This window comes from Fistularia commersonii, chromosome 10 (genome assembly GCF_037954325.1).
Source record: "Fistularia commersonii isolate RoL2024-O1a breed Wild chromosome 10, RoL_Fcom_v1.0, whole genome shotgun sequence".
Classification (NCBI taxonomy): Eukaryota; Metazoa; Chordata; class Actinopteri; order Syngnathiformes; family Fistulariidae; genus Fistularia; species Fistularia commersonii.
The window spans coordinates 17,792,533-17,812,972 of NC_141293.1; the positions used below are offsets into that span (position 1 = coordinate 17,792,533).

At 41.5% G+C, this 20,440-nt stretch overlaps 1 protein-coding gene across 2 annotated transcripts; it reads left to right on the plus strand.

Moving 5' to 3' along the window:
- The first annotated feature begins 654 nt into the window (after positions 1–654).
- On the plus strand, positions 655–18,406 carry sh2b1 (SH2B adaptor protein 1). 2 transcript variants are annotated; one of them, XM_086154131.1, is made up of 10 exons: positions 655–797; positions 2,100–4,175; positions 5,019–5,120; positions 7,597–7,688; positions 7,757–7,839; positions 9,686–9,841; positions 10,247–10,458; positions 11,706–11,880; positions 13,366–13,456; positions 14,491–14,646. In XM_086154131.1, the coding sequence occupies exons 2-10, from the start codon at positions 2,475–2,477 to the stop codon at positions 14,510–14,512; spliced, it is 2,634 nt and encodes an 877-aa protein (XP_086010257.1). In that variant the 5' UTR covers positions 655–797; positions 2,100–2,474; the 3' UTR covers positions 14,513–14,646. The 2 variants fall into 2 exon arrangements, with proteins under 2 accessions (XP_086010257.1, XP_086010258.1); XM_086154132.1 differs by lacking the exon at positions 13,366–13,456 and having other exon boundaries at positions 14,491–18,406.
- Positions 18,407–20,440: the final 2,034 nt, after the last annotated feature.

Genomic DNA, 20,440 nt, shown 5'->3' on the forward strand with positions numbered 1-20,440 from the left:
AAAAATGTGCACAAAATATAAAAGGTCCTCTTTAATTTAAGCCTTTTTTTAAGCCTGTAATGTAAATATTTAAAATTTTACCTTTCATTGTGGTTTTGCTGTATCGATAAAATTAGCCAGTTCTTTGGTTGAATAATTTAACAAATTGTTGACAAGCAGCTCATCACAATTACATTATGTGAGTCTATAACAATATATCGGTCTAAATACAAAGTAAACAACGGATGTAAACCCAGTAATCACATTGCAATTGCATGCACAAATTTTACAATCTGTAAAAAAGTATCTTATTTCATCTTATCAAAAAATATTTTTCTCCCAAATTGACTTTACAGAGTAAATAAAACCCAATAGCCAGTTTAAGTCACGAGTCAACATTAGAAAATAAAAACATTAACAAAATGCTCCGTGGAAGATTGGTCACGCAATTTTAAACAGCTTTGCTTGAAAGATTGTTACTTTGGATTTTCGCTTTTTTTTAGTCTAACCTGACTTTTGCACGGAGATCTAGAGGTTTTTATCGGATAAATCGGACCTGAACTTCAGCTTTTTCACAGACGAGCGCTGCACTCGGCGACCAAAAAAAAAAAAAGAAAAAAAAAAAAGAAAACAAACTATCGCGAGATGAACGCAGTTCGAACGGAAGGGGTCCAGGCAGAGCATTGTAATATTCCTATTTAGCAACAATCACAACCTTTACGAACGTGATTAACCCGCGGTGTTTACGGGACGAGTGCTTTGTCACCAAACAGTTTTACGCAAAAACATTGACTGAAACCATCGGCTGTGATTTACAGGTAGGTGAAACCTAGCCCGTTGTGGTGGAGCAATATTGATAGCCAGCTAACTGGTTTATTAATAGCTAGCTAGCCAGCCAGCTAGCTTGCTAACGGTTAGCTAGTGTTACAAATAATCTTCGTGATAATTGCTGCAAAACAATTCACCGTGTTGCAATTTCAGCAACATGTTACGAGAACACTCGCCACGGACCACACACCCCGTTTGCAAATTAAGATGTTAATTAGTGCCAGACACGTAAACAAGTTCACGTTTGATAGCTATTGTTAGCTAGCGAATGTTACACGTCTTTAAAGAAGCTGAATGAGCAAGACTCGCATTGCACGCGAGTTGGGAGTTGGCAGTGCAAAACATGTATTCAACTTAAATAGCTACAAGCTATAACGAAAAACATGTTACATGCTTCTGTAATAAACCTGCATTGGATGTTTGCACGTTTTGCTATATGAAATAGCAAGGAGTTAGTTCCAAAAGGCTTACAATGTAGTAATGACACGCCGAGGGTTTCACGTGACAGACGTGAAATGAAAACAATAACGAGGGAAAGGATCAGCCTCCAACTTCAGTTGGAAAATATAAAACCTACATGACAACATTTAGTGCAGGATGGACATAAAACGTCCCATAAACAGAGTGATGATATATTGCATTTGTTGTTAGCACATTTGGCCACCCATCTGTTAGACCGGGTGAGCTAGTGTCTCCATGCAGGGGTCAGGAATGTAAAAATCTTAAATATATGTTGTAGGTGTTTCCAAAATGATACAGGCTGTACTGTGATTAAAATGGTATAAAAGTACATGTAAGTCAGCAAAAACATGATGTTATTATGAGCAAGAGGGTTTCTTGGTAATCAATCAAAATCTAAATTTGACCTTGTTTTTTTGGTTTGCATATCTGATATATTCTAACACCACTATTTAATTTTTCTTTTGAAACATTCCTTACTAGTAAAATTGCTTGAGACATCAACTTTGGAGTTGAACATCCTGAATGTGAGGATTACATTACCCACAAATAAGCAAGAAATAAGGAAACATTGACAAACACTGGGAAATTAGCAAAACATGATTGAGAAGCTTGAAATAAAAAAGTAAGTTTGTGAAGTTCTATATTTATAGGTTATATTACTGATGGTGTGTCCGAATGTTTGTCCATGAAGGGATACACTTCACCAAGTTGACTTTGCTAACTGAAAAGAGGCCAATTAAGAATTACTGGCAAAATTGCTGTTTTATACTAATAGTGTTGCTGTATGTCATTCCTCTGTTCATGACATCATGTTCTTTGTGTTTTGTCAGGAGGGCTCCTCGCTTTTGTGGATGTATGTCAAATAATGAAGATGCAGCAGATGTCTTGAATCATCTCACCTCCTCCTCAAACGTCCCCTTGTCCCCCCCCCCCCCCCCCCAAAATGCCAAATTTCCTCTCCAAATGAGATTTTTTCACGAAAGAATGGCGCCCAAAGCTTCTAATTTGCAACATTTGAAAGGCCGCCATTTTGAGCATTTCCTCATTAAGTCTTAGATGGGATGCAAGCCGTCTCACAAATTTGCTCTCGTCTGTCAATGATCAGGCTGATGTTTTTACCCCAACTCAGTTTCCCTGAGTCACTTCGGGTCTCTGTTGTATGTTTTGAAGTGATTTGATCATCACTTAAGTCAGCCTTTCATAAAATGAACGGCTCCCTTTTGACGCCACCAAGCCCACGGGCGGCAGAGTCCTCCCCCTTACCTCCATCGCCCTCCCCTTCTCCATCCCCTCCATCCCCATCTCTGCTGCCCCTCTCCCAACGGCCACCGCCTCTCCCGCCTCTTGTCAGCCCCCCGCCGCAGGCCCACCCGTCTTCCCTGTCGGAAACGCCCACCCCGTCCCCTTCCCCTTGCCTAAGTTGGACCGAGTTCTGTGAGCTCCACGCCCGCGTAGCAGCAGGCGATTTTGCACGCCACTTTCGGGCTTTCTTGCTGGAAAACCCCCACTACTCACCGGATTCAGCAGCAGCTTTCTGCCGTCGCTTCACCGACCGCTTTGTCCGTCACTTCCAGAGTGAGCTGGAAGGGGCACTACCGTCAAGCTGTACCTCTGGAAGGGAGGACCTGGTAAGCTGGGCTCCACAGTCAGATGCCACGTCCTTGGAGGAAGAAGCGGTCTCGCCCCTGTCGGCATCCGGAGGTGGCCTCCTCCCGTGTCCCCCTTCCAACGCAACTCGGCTCGGCGCCAAACCCGCGCCGACGCGTCTCGTGTTGGAACACCGCGCAGGTGACAGGTTTCAAGATTCTTACGCTCACAGCCAAGTCCTGCCCCCATCCTCGTCGTCATCGTGCTGCTCTTCCGTGGGCGGGAACAACGGCCGGCGCGAAGAGCGGGGGGCTGTGATTGCCCCCGGGAACGGTGAAGCTCCGGTGGAGGAAGAGGAAGACAGCTGGCTAGGGGTGGCATCTGTGGGAGAAGACATTGAGTCAGAGGAGCGGGACGGCGAGTTGGCGGAGGCGGACGGCACAGACACTCCTCAGATAGCATCTTCCTCGCTCACGCCGCCACCCAGCTCCAAAGGAAGTAGCATGCCCAACTCCTCCAAAAACAAACTGAAGAAGCGCTTCTCCCTGCGCAATGTGGGCCGCAGCGTGCGGGGCAGCGTGCGGGGTATCTTACACTGGCGGAGCTCCTCCAGCGACTCGGCTCAAAGCCAGCTGCCCTCCAGCTACAGCTATACCATGGGCGTGCAGGACGCCACCAAGAGGAACTCTGGCACACAACCGCCCACTCCCACTTCCTCCATGCCGGTCTCCTTGTCCATGCCTCTGTCCCTCCCTCACTCGTCCTCTTCTTCCCTGCCCCCCTCGTCCTCGAGCAGCGCCACCTCCTTGTCTTTTTCGGAGGCGGCCCGGGATCGGCGGCGGAGCAACGGGGAAGGGGGCGAGAAGGAGAAGTGGAGCCACCGTCTGGAGAAACTCCGACTGTCTCGATCTCCCCCTCCCGTCCTCACCCCGACCGCAGCCGGCTCTCACCCCGCCTCATCCACGCTGCCCCCCAGCAGTTCGACCGCAGCTGTCCTGGGACCTCCGAGGAAGGTGGGCCGGCTGGTGCGAGAAGGTGGGGTGAGCGTGAGCTCGTCCAGCGACGAGCTGGGCGGAGGCCATAGCTTCTCTGGCTTCTCGTTCGGTCTGCTGCATCACGGGACAGACAACAACAACGCCGCCTCCGCCTCCGCCGCCGCCGCCTCCCATGTGGGGCCAGCGCAGCCCCTAGCAAGCGCCGGGAACGTGCCCTGGAGGGGAGGACGCTGGCATAAATGTCGCCTGGTCCTCAGAGAGCGGGAGAGAGAGGGCGGCGAGCATGGTGAAGAGTACTACTTGGAGTTCTTCGTCCCACCTAAAGTAAGTGTTAAACCCCGAAAACAGGTCGTTGCACGGTCGCTTGACCGCTTCAGGAATATTCCGGAGTCATTTTACTTGTTCTTCTTCGCGGAATCAACGTCAGATCCTAAACTATCAGGCAGATTTTTTTGTCACCGTCCGTCTTTCACCGATGAATATCCACATACTTAGATGAAATGAGAAATGTTCAGATTATATCCGCATTCCACGCAGGACACAGACACTGTTTCGGAGTTTATATAATGCTGAGATGAGGTGTTTAAAGGTCTGGATGTTTATAATGCTCACCATTTGGGAAATTGAAGCGTATGGCATGATGACATTTTTGAATTTTGTTTTTAACTTATGAAATTCCAATGTTCTGCAAATACTCTCACAAAAATTCCATCTTTACAGAAAGTTGTTTTTCTTTGTTTTGTTTTTTTCCATCCAATATAAGAATTTGGTTGTTTAGTTTCTCAGAGGGTTGCTGTTTAGATCCCCAACCCATCCCAAAGTGTGTGTGTGAGCACAAGACCGAACCTGTAACTCCTTATGATGCTCCGTTATCAGTGCAGCCCCGAACTCCCGGATGTGCGTTACTTCGGTTAAACCGTTGGCTAAATGAAATTCTTACATTGTTATAAATACCCTCATTAATATTTCATATGTCTGGAACATTTTTTAGAATATCAATTTTAAAACTGAGGCGTTTGCTTTTATTGCTCTCATTTTGGTTGTAAGGGTGTATCAGGAGATGTATTACTTCTGTCTCCAGTTAGTTTTTCCCTTTTTTGTTTGCCTGCTGGTTGCTGGTCTGACATTTGCTCACTGATTTATTAATCTATTTGATTTGCATTCCAGTCCTCAAAACCCCGTTTAACTATCCCATGCTGCTCCATCGTGGATGTGAGGAGCACCACGGCACTGGAGGTCCCAGACAAGGAAAATACCTTTCTGCTGCAGGTAGCTTATTAGTGACACGATGCGGTTAATTTAAATCCATGCTCAAGCAATCTACATTTTATTTCTACTCGACTGAATAAATCATGTGCAATGGCCTCGGTTTGCTTTTTTGACAATTTATAAATGGTATGACTAAGAGAATGGTAATTGTGGTATTAATCCTTTTCAACCTCATTGTTATATCTTAATTCTTTAAATTCCAGTTTAAGACCCTTAAAATTCATTGTTGAATCAGCTGAAAATAATCAAACTATAAGGACCTCTGCTGATTTTCTATTATTGAATTCTGAATTGGTTCTCACCTGTTTTTTTGTAGTTGTATTCATAGGTTTTGTTATTGATTTTTAAACAGTGTCCCAAAGATTTGGTACATTCTCAGTTTTTACACGATTTTCATGTCATGTCTGTTTTTGCAGATCTTTTAAATCTATAATTTATTTCTGTTTTTCTAGATGAAATATTAAGCAGTTTTTAAAGAAAACATCTAGCTATCAGACTGTCTTATAATTCAGAAAGTGCCTTTGATTTTTTTTTTTTTAGTTTTCCAGGTTATTTATATACTCAACGCTAGTCACTTATGTGTCGCTTATGTTGTTTTTTTTTAACAATACCCAGATATTCTGAAACTTTTCTTTCAATAACTCTGTAGCTGAGAATTTTCTTGAAATAGGTTAATCAGGTTATGAAAAGTATAGTACAATCAATTGCGACAAAACGACGCTTATTGTCACAATCAACATTTCACTTGATTATGCTGACGTTGGTATTTAGGTTCCCCATGACCAAGCAAGCAAGAAAAAAAAACAAAAAGGCCCATGATATACACTGCCCTCAAAAAGTATAAAAACAGGGAGTCCAGTTCTTTTATTTTTTGCCGTAGAAAAGAAAATATTTTGGTTGGACATAAAAGATGAGTATGAGAAAAGAGCTCAGCATCTTGGCTTTTGTCTCCAGGTATGTACATCTGCATAGGAAATGCAACTTAGATGAGAACGCGTTTTTCATGTGAGCAAAATTATGGGAACATGTGAGGTGTCATAAAACATCATATTTATTGGGTTTTGCCTGTGCAGACTGCATTTACAGATAGAGGTGTAACCAACATTAAATCCAGAGATCTGTCAATAGGTGGGGAAACAAGCAATTGCGAAGCTGAAAGAAGGAAAATATCTATCAGAGGCGTTGCACAAACACAAGACTTTTTGAACAAAAGCTCAGAGGATACACCAGGAGATGCGAACCTCTCTTTAGCGAGAAGAATAGGGAAGCCCAACTGGATTGAGCCAAAAAGAGACGAACCTCAAAGATTCTGGGATGAGGTTTAATTGACTGATGAGACAAAGACTAACCTTTCCCAAAAGGGGTGGAAAGGCTAAAAGTTTGGAGAATGTTTGGGATCCTGGGCAGATTTCGTCATACAGGCCCACCTATGAAGCACAGTGGAGGAAATGAAATGGCCTCTGCTTGCATGGCTTCTTCTGGGATGGTCGGTCTACTCCATCTTCCCTGATGTTGTTAAACATGATGGTAGCAGGAAAATGAAATCAGAAGCTGATAGAAACCTTTTGTCTGCCGGTTCACAAAGATGCATACATGCTGATTGGGAGATCCTTCATCATGGAGCAAGATAATGACCAAAAACATAGTGACAAAACAAGAAGGGAGTTAAAAGTTTTAGACTAGCCAAGTCAATCCCTAGACTTACATCCCGTGGAGGATACATTTCACATGCTAAAGAGGAGACCGAAGGGACAAACCCCTCAAAACAAACACTAGCTGAAAGCGACTGGTGAAATCCGGGAAAAGCATCTCAAAAGAATGCCAAAGTCTGGTGATGTCAGTGGGTCACAGTCCTAATATGGTCATTGGAAGCAAAGGACTTGCAACTAGATATTAAATACTATTCATTATTTTCTGTCTGGTCCAATACATTTGGTCAACTTAAATTTAGTAGTGTGTTATAAACAGCTCTGTCTCCAATCCAGATGTAAAAACCTGGAAATAAAAGCTGAAATGTCGATTTGTAGTTTGTTCGTCAAACCCAAATGATTTCAATCCACAGCAAAATTATAGGAATTTGCTTCACTATTCCAACCCCTTTTAGAGGGGTGCGTAATATCGCAGACAATATTCCCACCTAATCAGCCAATGAGTCAAGCTTATTCGTGGTGATCATATTTGCAGCGTTGTCCAAAATTGACAGTCGATTAGTTATACGATGACATTGTTCCGATGAAAGCAGGAAAATCCCAACGCCTCAGTCCTAAAAACCAACACATAATAGTTTAAGAAAGTCCCAACATTTTTATTATTATATTCCTATTTTTCTGACACACAGAAACAGCCAAGCATCACTCAATTCGGCAAGTTACTTTCACAGTTTTTCAGGTCTGGCGCAGAGCGATTATTTCGCGCAATTCAATGGAAATACTAACTTGGATGATTTTGCTGTGGTTTCTTTTCCGTTTCTTCTCAGCTGGAAGCGTCAGTGCAGTATGTGATTGAAACACGAGACGCTGTCCAGATGAGAGCTTGGCTGAGTGACATTCGCAACGGCATCTGCCTCAGGTAAGAAGGAACCAAGAGGAGATTCTTAGAAGGAGCCAGTTCCGCTAATCTGCTCCCATCTCCTGCAGTGAGCAGGAGGACCCAGAGGGGGTGAGCGGTGGCCCGTTAGACATCAGCGGGACGCCCGAGATTGTCGACCGTCTTTCACAAGGTCAGTTCACCACTCCTGAGCCCCAAACTAGCAGCAACAGAATGTTAAATAGTTATATCCTAAGCAAAACCTGTCATGGAAACGTCACGTTACTAAGTCACTTAACAGTTAAAAGGTATTGATTTCAATTTAAAAAATGTGACCTAAATGTGGCGAGTACGGGGAAAACAAAACTTTGATGGATAGAACCTCAGGTTCACGTCTCTTCGGTTAGATTAACTGGTCAGTGCATTTGCTCACCCTAATACCTGCTCATTGTGCCCATCTTATTATTGTATAATTTGAAACTTGTTGAAACAAACTAGCAAGAAGAATTCATGCAACCGCAGTCTTGGACCTCAGCTAAAACTTTCTGTAAGTACTACCTGTGTGAATAGAAGCAGGATTAAGTTTGTTGGTGGCTATATTTTTTATAATGTAATTAAAATAAAAAATGGCTTGTGTGTGTTTTTTTTTTTTTTTTTTTTAATTTTGTAATTACCATGCGGTGTAACCATTCTAGAACAGTCATGCAATACATGTACTGATTATACCACATGTGTCAAACCCAAGGCTTGCGGGCCAAATATGGCCTGTCACGTCAAGAATGCCTTAAACGGTCTGATTGTCTTAAAATAAATGAGTCAAACACGTGCATTGACCATAAACTACATTACCCACAATTCATACCAATCGTGTTCCCCTTGAAATGACGGCATCCCGCCATTAGATCGCAGTGTATCCACATTAATGTGATTTTCAATAAGTGGAATTGAGAAATACAAATGATCCCTAAATGTCTTGTTAGAGAAAAGCTGATGCAGATTGTAGGCTGTTTCAAGAAAGATGGGAATGCATATGTCACATTTTGGATTTGAATGAGTAGTAAATTCAGAGTAAGTTAACATTAAGGAGTACTTACCGTTATTTGACATTACATGTACAGTGATCCCTCGCTGTAACGCGGTTTACTTTTCACGGTTTCGCTACTTCACGGATTTGCATTGTGCATTGTGTTCTGCATTCTGATTGGCTAAAAAGTCACTCCGCCTCGTCTCTACCTGTGCGTCAATAACGATGCAGTTTAATATGTACACGTACGTAAAACAGCTTGCCAAATTTACATGACGTACGTGCAAATTCTCTTGCAATTTCAAGTTTCTCTAAAACCCATAATGTTGACAAAACGCTCTGGAGCGACAAAAGGGCCCAAAAGGCAGCGGAAGATGCTATCTATCGCAGATAAAGTTAAACTTCTGGACATGCTAAGGGAAGCTAAAAGGTATGCGGCTGTAGGTCGGCATTACGGAATGAATGAATCTTCCGTTCGTTCCATAAAGAAGGAAGAAAAAAACATAAGGACGACAGCAGCGATTAGTTTTAATAAGGATGCAAAAAGGGTTGCAACTGTCCGCGATTTTTATCATAATCATTTTTAATATTCTCCCGTTTAATCCAATGACTCGGGTTGCGGTGGGCGGTGCTAATCTCCGCAATTTGAAGCCTTCTGTTCACGTTGATGATTAAAATTATTATTTGACAGTACAGAAGTTATTTGTTGAAAAAAACGTTTCTCAAGTACAGTACTTTTATTTGTGAAACAAATGATTGAGCCTGTAAAATGGTTTGTTCTTTCTTTTCAATGTATAATAGAGTATTTAATTGTATAGCAATTGTAAAAAAATTCTTTTTTACGGGTTCTTTTTGGAACATAACCCCCGTGAAAAACAAGGGTATACTGTAGTTACATTTATACTGTTACTGGTAGATGTGGCCCTTTTGAGGGCAACCGTTATACTGATGTGGCCCTCGGTGAAAATGAGTTTGACACCCGTGGATTATAATTCTTTTAATCTGTGACTGTCAGTGTGTTATGGAGGGATCGGAGGTTCCTCTCCCCTCATGGATCCTCTGCCGCCTGAGTTGCCACCTCGAGCCCCGCTGGACGAACCAGACGGAAGGATCCTCGGGGCGGGCGGCGCCAGTCTGGGAACACAGTTTGCTGAGACGCCAGACACTACAGGTGAACCCAATTTTCGACATTACACAGTCAGGCGTTCAGGGAATATTTTACATCTGTAAATCCAGCTCGCTGAATTAAAACGCCATCGTATGACCGTCTGTTGTTTGACATTAATCTGTGTATGTGTGATCTCACCTAGACGCCCCTTTTAGCACCTGGGGTGGAAAAGAGAGAACAGTCTTTCACCGCTGGCTGAAAACAATAGCAACAGGCTCCCTTGCTTTTACAAAACTATTTGTCTCTTGAGACTTTTCAAAGTATTTCTTTCTGATGTGTTGGTATTTTCTTTTCAGGTTTTAGGTAGCAATCGTCATACTGCCGTCATGCCTTCTTTAAATGTGCCTTCGTCACGTCGCCACATTGCAATGCGCACTAACATCTCACATGCACTCTCGGCCCGTGCAGCCTCCTTCCTGTTCTCCGAGGTGATGTCAGCCGAGGCAGTGGAACACCCACTCAGTGAGTGTCAGTGGTTCCACGGCACTTTGTCACGTCTTAAAGCTGCCCAGCTGGTGTTGGCCGGCGGCCCGGCGAGCCATGGTGTCTTCCTGGTTCGTCAGAGTGAGACACGGCGTGGAGAGTACGTCCTCACTTTTAACTTCCAGGGCAAGGCCAAGGTGAGTTGGACATTAGATGGTCATAGTTTGAAAAAAAAAAAAACAACCAAAAACTAGCCACACACACACACACATATATATGCATATATATATATAAATATATATCAGTGACGTCAGTGCCTCACCAGCCATGAACCTCACAGCACGTCTCCTCCTCATATTCGGACGGTAAATATGATTTTTTTTTAGCGATTTTGAAAGAAAACAACTAAAAATAGTGAAACTACGTGGAAAAAAACTTGATAGTACAAATCACTGAATAAATATAACCATTTTAATTTTTTTTTTCATTTTGCATTATATATATGTGTGTGTGTGTGTGTATATGTGTATATAATATTTTTTGTATGTATATATATATAGGTATACATGACGTATGTATGTGTAGTGAAGCTACGTGGAAAAAAAACTTTATAGTACAAATCACTGAATAAATATAGCCATTTAGTTTTTTATTTTATTTTGCAATATATATATACATGTGTGTGTATATATGTATATAATTTTTTTGTATGTATATATATATATATATATATATAGGTATACATGATGTATGTATGTATGTGTATATATATATATATATATGTATGTATATATATATATATATATATATATATATATATATATATATATTTTTTTTTTTTGTATATTTACTGTCTTCACTCTTGCAGATGTTTATATTGATTTTAGCATTTTAAAAGGTTGTTCAAGCCTCCCAAGCCATTTCATTTTATCTTTAAGGCTTACTGCCCGTTATTGGAATCAGCAAATTAAGAATAAAGTAATTAAATAAGAGCAAAAAGCCTCGGAGATAATAATGACTAGACAACTCATTCATAGATATGTAGAACTTAATTATATCAATATTCATCTTAGTTGAGACTCATAATGAGATAATAGGAGTTCTGTCTATCAGCCAGCTCCATGCATGCAGATTTCATGGTTTTTATTGTAGGAACATTGATTTTTGAAGTTGATAGCTACAGTTGAAGTAGAAAAGCACAACAACTACAAGACTTTAGTTGCAAGGTTGAAGTCTCTTAACAGCTGACAGTCATGTTACACGTCACAACTCTGACAAAGCCAATGGAGGCAGGGCGGCGTAAAATAAAGACACTTGCAAGATTTCCAGTCATATTCCCTGCATCTTCAGCAGAAAGCCGTTGTCAACCATCGCTGAACTTGTAGGTGACAGTGAAAGCAAGATTGACAGAAGTCGCAGTCTGACTTTCCCTGCATCCCTCCAGCACCTCCGTCTGTCCCTCAATGAAGATGGCCAGTGTCGAGTCCAGCATCTCTGGTTCCAGTCCATTTTTGATATGCTGGAGCACTTCCGGGTGCATCCGATTCCTCTGGAGTCTGGCGGCGCCTCGGACGTCACACTCATCAGCTTTGTTGGAGCCACCGCTATTCGCCAGCCAGGTAGGAGGGACTGCAAACATGCCATGAGAAAAAAAAATCATTAACACCTAATATAATGGCTTCACTCGGTTGAAATGTTTTTTTTTTTTGTGAGGGGTTGGTTCTCAGACAGCTGTTTATGAACCCCCAAGTCAAGGTGTAACAGTTTGCCTCTGAGGGTGTTAAAATAGGTAAACGGTACAGCACCGTCTGTTCTTTAAAACCTGGAGATGAGTAAGGAAAAGCTGGCCCAAAGGAACACCTGAAGCAAGAACAAAAGCATTGTTTCCATCCTCGTCTAATTTCCCAAAGTCAGTCGAATCATTACTTTGAAATCTTGAAATAGTTTTTCCTCAAGGCATCTGAGATAGTCGATGACATTTAACATCGCTCTTTCAGTTTCCTACAGCTTGACGAGAGTAATAATGTAATTGGACTTAAATTGAAAATGTGTCACGTGTCTTTGTTAAAACTATTATTAAATCCGTCAAGTGTGTCTGTGCAACAGACGGGCCTTTTCCCCCCCCCACTTCATCACACACAAGCTGCATTATAACTACTTCCAGCATCTCCCTGGAGCCTCTTCATGTCCTTCATCCTCTCCTGCCCACCCATGTTCATCCAATCAGATGATTCAATGATCATTTGAACGTCTACATTTTTTGACATAATGTATGTATCAGAGAACCCCCCCGCCCCCCAATTCAACTAAACAACTATGGCATCAAAAATTATATGAATTATATATATAGTATAGATAATTCTTGGAATGTTCATGGACTCCCAAAGTATAAAAACGGCATTATCTAAAACATCCAACTACAGGTGGTCCTCACTTAACGACGGACTCGGTTAACGGCGACTTTGCGATAATATTAAAATACGCGTGGTATGCACTGGCAGCGGAGTTGTGAGCGAGTATGTATTGTACGTGTTTAAAATTGCCCTATATTCATACAGATATAAACATTAAAGCGAAAAAAAGGTAAAATAGCACAGTACAAATGGTCGATACGTATGCAAATACTGTACGGTAGAAACTCGTTGCTTTACCACAGACCCCTTGAAACGTAACCCCCGTATTTATATCCCTGATCTCCATTGGAGCTTCACCTCTGACAACAGAACTGATTTGTTTTTAAAAACGGTACCTTAAACAATGGTGCCTCCCAAATCAAGTTTCATGAATGTATAAGTACACTATAGTAGAGAATAACACCTTTCCCTGTTCACAGAATATGTACTCCTTAATTAAATGTCCTTGATTGTATACTTCTATAAGCATTGCATGTATGCATTCACCCCTGTGTGTATAGGCCAGGTTTTTTGTGAGCAAATGTGTGCGTGACATATATGTAAAACACATACACACCTTTGTGGTATGTATGTTGTACATGTCTACACCCTGACAATATATATATATAGAACATTTCCCACCTGTCCAGTGTGTTACTGTCCCATCACTGTTCTGACCTCTCTGTTGTATCGTTGACTCATCCCTTGCAGGCCGGGAAAGGGCAGGCAGCCGGCCTACAGTCTGTGACGTCATCACCACGCGCCATCCTGACCCTCCATCAACCCCCATCTCTGACTGTGTGTAAGTGAGACCGGACTCGGCTGAGAGCAAGTCTAGTGCGTGTTTGTGTGTGTGTGTGTTCGTGTGACTGGATGTAATGATGTTAATGATGTCTGTGTACAGATTATTTGTCATTCAGTCAAGTCCACTGAACTCTGTGTCCGCTAAAGGAACAAGAAGCGTTATAGATTTTTGTCTTGCCATGGGAAGTTGTTTTGGCCAAACTTAAGCCTGAAATGGGGGCAGCTGGCCTTTTTTTTTTTTTTTTTTTTCCAAATTCGAACCTCCTTAATACAGATTCAACCAAAAATTGCCCTTTTTTGATATCACCGCTCTGCGATTGGCTGGCAACCCATTCATAGACCCATTCACAGCTAGGATGCAGTTTGAGTAACTGATTCATGTAAAACCCTCAAAAAGTGACTTCAGTTATTTCATAGATTTACTGATGCTATACATGTTTTAGTCTGATAGACACTTAATTTCCAAATCAACCAATCGCTTAATGTTTCTTTCTTTGTACCCTTGCAAATTGAGTCAGCTCCCATAAACTTTTACCTAGAATTACTTACTTAGATTAGAATGTGCGGTGCCACTTAAAGGTGACTCACATAAACTGTCTTGAGTGCCTAGATCTTTTTTTTCCAGTCATATTGGACCTGCCGTGGTATCTGTCCAAGTCTTTAAATTGATTTCCGAGGAGATTGAATCTTCGACATTTCTGGTATTTCTACTGAGGTGTTCGGATATGCACGCTGAAAGTGTATGGTCAAGAGTGTGTGTGTGTGTGTGTGCGCGCGTGTGTATGTGTGTGTGTGTGAGAAAATGACTGCCTCCATGACTCCCATGGACTCACCGACTGCAGACATCTCCCACCTAACAGGCCGCTCACTGTCATTTTCTTTCTCTTTTTTTTTTTTTTTTTCCATCTTCTCTCCTCCAACTTCGTTGTGCCTCCCTTTTCACCTTCTTTTATTTACGCTTCTCTCTCGTTTCCCCTTTTCTGTCTTCCTCTCCTCTCATCTGCTGTGCCCCCCCCCCCCCTCTCCGCTCAGACTTGACCAGCAGACCCCGTAGCCCGCCTCAGCCCCCTCCCTTGCCACCGAGCCGGCCGCCACCCCCGACTCCCCCCCAAGAGAGAGCAGGAAGCGAGGTGGAGCTGGTCGGAGCGTCGGCTGCGACCGGAGCTGGAGCTGGAGCCGGAGCCGGAGCTGGAGCCGGAGCTGGAGCCGGAGCTGGAGCTGGAGCTGGAGCCGGAGCCGGAGCCGGAGCTGGAGCTGGAGCCGGAGCCGGAGCTGGAGCCGGAGGGGGAGGCGCAAGTGGAAGTGGCGGCAGTGGAGGTGGAAGCGGAGGAGGAGTGGAGGACTGGGAGGACCGGGACACTCCCCTCCGTCAACTGGAAGCTGTGGAGGGAGAGGAGCGAGACGGAGCAAGGGTGCCCCGAGCCATTGATAACCAGTACTCCTTCTTCTGATGGAGGGATCCGCAGCAGGACTGTTAGTTTGTGTGAGTGTTTATGTATGTTTGTATGTGGGATTGTTGGACTGTGTTTAGGTGGATGCGTGCGAGTAAATATGAAATTGGATGAGGCGGCGTACATCATAGCCATTCATAACCAGTATTTTTATTTTGTTAGCAAGGTGGAAGTGGAGACGTAAACGTACTAACACTATATGAGAAAGAGAGAGGGATCGCAAGAGAGTGAGAAAGAGAGAGAGACGAAACAGGTGGTTGAACAGTGATACCGGCTTTACAACACTAACTAGCTATTACTATTACCTTTATTTCTTAGTCAGATAAGCTTTGTCTGTAAAACTTTACAATAATGGGGAATTAATTAACATTAATTAAATAGACTGTAACTGTTAAGCCATGTGTTTGGCGATATTTGCTCAGTGTTTACCGAAATTCTTTTGCCTTTGATTTCCAGTTGGAATACATAAAGTCTTGTGCAAAACAAGCATTACTTACGAAGAATTGGCTGCTCATTATTGGAACCACAGATGATTTTATAACGTTTTTTGTAAACTTGTACAAAAAGCATTTTTAAGGATATGCTAGTTACTGTAATGTTTGAAACGAATACCTCAGATAACACAACGATAGCGAGCGAATCATTGCCAAATGCATTCATTAACAGCGAATCGAAGTTTAGTTAATGTTAATTATGCTACTGACTGTACCCTCATTTGTAAAATATTACGGCTTCTGTTTTGCCGGTACGCCTCGCAGTGGGCCGAGCCGAGCCCTGTGATGCCAGTGATACCTCACAGCGGTCCTGCCGACACAGCACTCGCTGGCCAAACTTTTAACAACCAACACATCACAGCCTCCCTGGTACGCAAACAAGGTCACAGGAGAAAATGGTTCGCTTTGGAACCTCAGCGTCATTAAAACGAATAACCATTTGTTGAAGCTGGGCTCAAATAATCAGAACTCAAAATATATGACGATTCATCCATTCGTTTGTTATCTACTGCATATCCTGCACTCAGGGTCGCGGGGATGCCGGTGCCTGGTTCACCCCGGACCAATCTCACAGTCATTCACCCAATCTGAAATGGATACAGTAGACAGATTTAGGGGGCGGCGTGACGCAGGAGGTAGAGCGATTCCCGGCTCCTCCAAGTGTGTTCGAAGTGTTATTGAAATCCTAACCGCTCCCCTGGCGCTGGTCGACGGCAGCCTACTGCTCATGGTTCATCCATGATGGGTTAATCGCAGAGAATGAACTTCCCCACGGGGATTAATAAAGGCTAAATTATTATTATTAGATTTGAAATAAATTAATCCAAGTTGCCAATTTTCAACAGTTACTCTGTAATATTCGTCAGCAAAAAAATGTATGTAAACTAACATCAAGTTTTACAATGTACATTTCCTTAACCTGTCATCTCAAACCACAAGGCTGTTTAAAGATGTCGGGTACCAGAGCTCAGCTTTGACGTCCTGTTTTCCTGTTAATGAGCAGTAGTCAAATGCACGGGTCCTTTTGGCACCACACTAAATCAGCGGATCGGTCGGGTCAGACGACGTATACACTGATTGACAGTGGAAGGGTACGTGTTGATTTTTACGTGTGAGTAGTGGAGAGTTCATTAAGTGCCTGTTCGGCAGCAACGCCACTGCAGCAGAAATGATGCTAATAATTATCTGTATTATCTGAGAGAGAAATGTGACTGAAACAAACACTTTTACTCTGCTGCGAACGCAGCTTACTGTAGAAATGAAGCATTCGTTCGGTCAGGAAGGGCACCCGGACGAGTTGTGTCTCCACAGGCATTTCAACCGTGTCAAATCATTCATAGACAGGAATAACATTTTTTGCACAATCGGGAAGTCAGCATGTAGTTTTCCTCTTAAGCTAGCTTACATTTGCTAATGTGTACCAAAAAAAAGCACGCTGTAAATCAACTGTCCTTTTCTTGTAGGAGTGACTTAACTGGCGACAGCATCTCCCAAAGTATAAGAGTGAATACACTAATAAAAATGAATAAGTAGCAGGAAACAGCTGAAATTTGTTAGTTTTATAAGCAAAGTAAATAAAATCCAAACGGCGTTGTACAGGAGAATGAAGAACAGCAATGATAATGACTAAAGCCATGTCATTTTTTTTTACAAAGAACCCAAAAATGGTTAAAAAAAAGTTTATGAAAATTTTGTTTCCAAGCAAAACATCTGTGTTACACAGCATTGCGTTTGCTACTACAGCACTACATGGTGTTGGTGGCTCTTTTCTTTCTTTTTTTGTTGTTGTTGTTTTTCAGTTTTTTACACATTTCTTTCACAAAATAAACAAAACACACATGCTTTAAGTCAAAATGACAATACATAGTAAAAGCGAGAGGGTGGCAATGTCCTTAATAACAGCACATTTGAATAATTTTTGCAACCAAGCCTCATGATTGACACTATTTTTGACTGAATTGAGAGAATTTTAACTGCAGTGTTGTACGAAGATGTAACGCCAGAGGGTGTGATGTATTGGTGCACAGATATGGTACAAGAGCTGGCAGGAAACATTTACCTCAGTCTCACTCAGCAGCATCACTCACGACTCCGTCTCTCTCTTTCTTTCTTTCTTTCTCTCTCTCTTTCTTTCTTTCTTTCTCTCTCTCTCTCTCTCTCTCTCTCTCTCTTTCTTTCTCTCTCTCTCTCTCTCTCTCTCTCTCTCTCTGCCGTCAAGCTGAGTATGGAGAGACTTCTTTCAGAGAAACTATTGATACCATTAATATTGATGGAAATATTAATAATGATGATAATAATAATAATAATAATAATGCTCAGAATGATAGTATTAATTTTATTTGTTTTTAAAACACCTTTTTATTTTATTGCTTACTCCATGAACTCTGACTACATCTTGTTATTCAGTTGAAAATGTCTTTGTGCCTTTTTTTTTTTTATTTTGGGGATATAAAGAAGGATTTAAAAAAAAAAAATTGCCTCATTCTCCAGGCGACCCCTCACTCTTCCACCTCTTCATCTTCCATTCATCAAGAGTAAGAAAATATAAAATTAGCAGAAATGTTAATGAGAATACCTACTTTTTCTACTCGTGCCTTTCTGTGTTGTCTGGTCATCAGCCTGCACTCTCGTCTTCATGCATCACTAAGTACTTAGTGCTCACCTGTTTTGTTCTTGCACCACATAGATGACCCAGTCATCTCCTCGTTTCTTTAGTCATGTGTTTGTCAATATGCCCCCCCACCCCCTGAAATCCCTAGACCATTATGTTCAGTGTCCTCTCAGTTTCAGAACTCTTTGTGCCTTTCTCTTTCTCTTTTCTCTCTTTGCTGGGACCGTGTGTTGAGGGCGGGCAGCAGCAGTTGCCACCCCCTCCGTGTGGTTAGTTTCAGGTACTACATTGAATTTAATGATAATGATATAATATAAATATAGTGAAACATGGTGCTTGTTGTGTTTTCATTTTTTTATTGACACGCTTGAAATATATTTTTTTTTGTAAGGCTCAGTCGCTGAGTGTGGTCACTTTATTAGTTACACAGGAGTCGGAAATATAATCCTGACTTTTTGTATTTGATGTCCTGAAAATTGATGCAGTTTGAACTGTAACCTGGTGTGTGCAGGTTGCCTTATTGAAAAGAATTCTGTTCAATTTTTTGATATAATTGCCTCTAAAAGTCCCTAGATACTCCAAATATTTTCAATGTATGAGGTCAAATTGACAACCCCACTCCCTTAGTTTAATTTAGAATTGAAAAGTAATCCCGCAGTGGGGAGATTTCAATTTCAATTTTTCAAGTGAAATTTGTGTGATGATACAAATCTTTAAACTACATAACCCAGTCTTTTTATTCTCAGCAGCTGTTGGAACAAGTGAAGTTAAATCAATCAACAAACCATTTTCCTTTGTACTACCTATCCGCATCAATGTCAAATTTTGAAATATTTGTTTAAAGAGTTGTTTGTTGTTTATTTTGGGTCAGGGTCCAGAGGACTTTCAGTTTTTCAATGTTTTGTCCTAAATAGTTTCAACGAGTAGGTACAATCAACTAGTATTTCCATACTGGCTAGCAATACGGGCATCAGTCAGCGCAGTTCAGTCAACCCTTAGAAAAAAACCCTTACAAATGCCGCCCCCTCCAAATATATAAGAAATATGAAAAGTATATGAGAAACCTACAGGCTTAAACAATAAATATATCAATTTAAACTAATCAGTTACAAGGAATCCAAAGTGTTATAATAGGGTGTGTGTGTGTGTGCGTGTGTGTAAATTAGCCCGAGCATAATTTGCAGAAAATGAGATGATCAGAATACAGAACATGAGGTTTGGTTAAAATAGCCGAGTATTAGCTGAGCCTCAGACACCTGTTGAATGAGGTGTCAAGCATATCAATATCATCAATAAACAAGTCCCTTATGGAGACAAGTTTTATGTTTATTCGGTTATAACATTATTGCAACAGAGAGAATCAAATTTTCTGAAAGAAAACAGTGGAAACATATCTGATGATGAAGCGCCGATCCATTTCGGTCCAATTCACCATTTCTGGTCGTATATTAATGCTAATGATAGAACGTTGCAAACCTATTCAGGCGCATTTTTTCTTTAAATAAAGAATATGTCTTTTTGTTTTATTATTTTTCCCATGTATCCACTGCCATGAAAATTTTGTGTTACAAATCTTCAGATGTTCTTATTGATTTAAAATGACAGAGCAATCAAATGAAAAGTTGGAGTAAAAGTCATTAATACAACAGAAACACAAAGGAAGAGAGTCAGTCGTATTCTCAATGAAATCACGCGTGCAGTATTCAATGTTTTGTATTTTTGGGGGTTAAAAATGTCAAATTCTTTTTGATGTTAGTTTAAAATGTTAAAAAGAAAAAGCTTTTACGTGGTCTATTTTGATGTATAAATATGAAAATTAGTCAAAATAACGAAGGTATCCTAGTTTTCTTTGTCAGTGATTTTTAAATGTATTCCAGTCATTCAAGAATCAGTTGTATCAACAACATGCTAATGTTTCACATCCCAATGATTAATTCGATAAAATTATTTCTCCATTTTCCATCACTACAACTCAAGTAACTTTAAAGCTAAATTAAAAAAAAATAAAAATAAAAATAAAAATAAATAAATGACGTCTTCCAAATGTATCGTGAGTTGGGCGGACTCCATAAATTCGACCGTGTGATCTTTGATTGACGTGACAGCGACCAAATTACAAGAGAGGTGAGAAGCGATCAGCAGGACAATCAACCAATCAGCTGTTTCTAAAAGTCAAGGGGCGGGGCGTATAAATATGGCGTTCCCTTTCACCACCCCGCTTCGCCCGGTTAATTCCGAGCCACGCGTTAATTACTGCAACTCCTCACCATTACCGATTGAATCTAAACAATATCTCGAATGCATAACATATATGTTTACGTGGTGATAGAAATGACAACTTAGTAAATGATTGAAAGTTATTGGAGTGTGTTCACCCCGCCCCGTGGCAGGCACGCATTTGTGACCGCGATGTGCCGGTGCAGAAA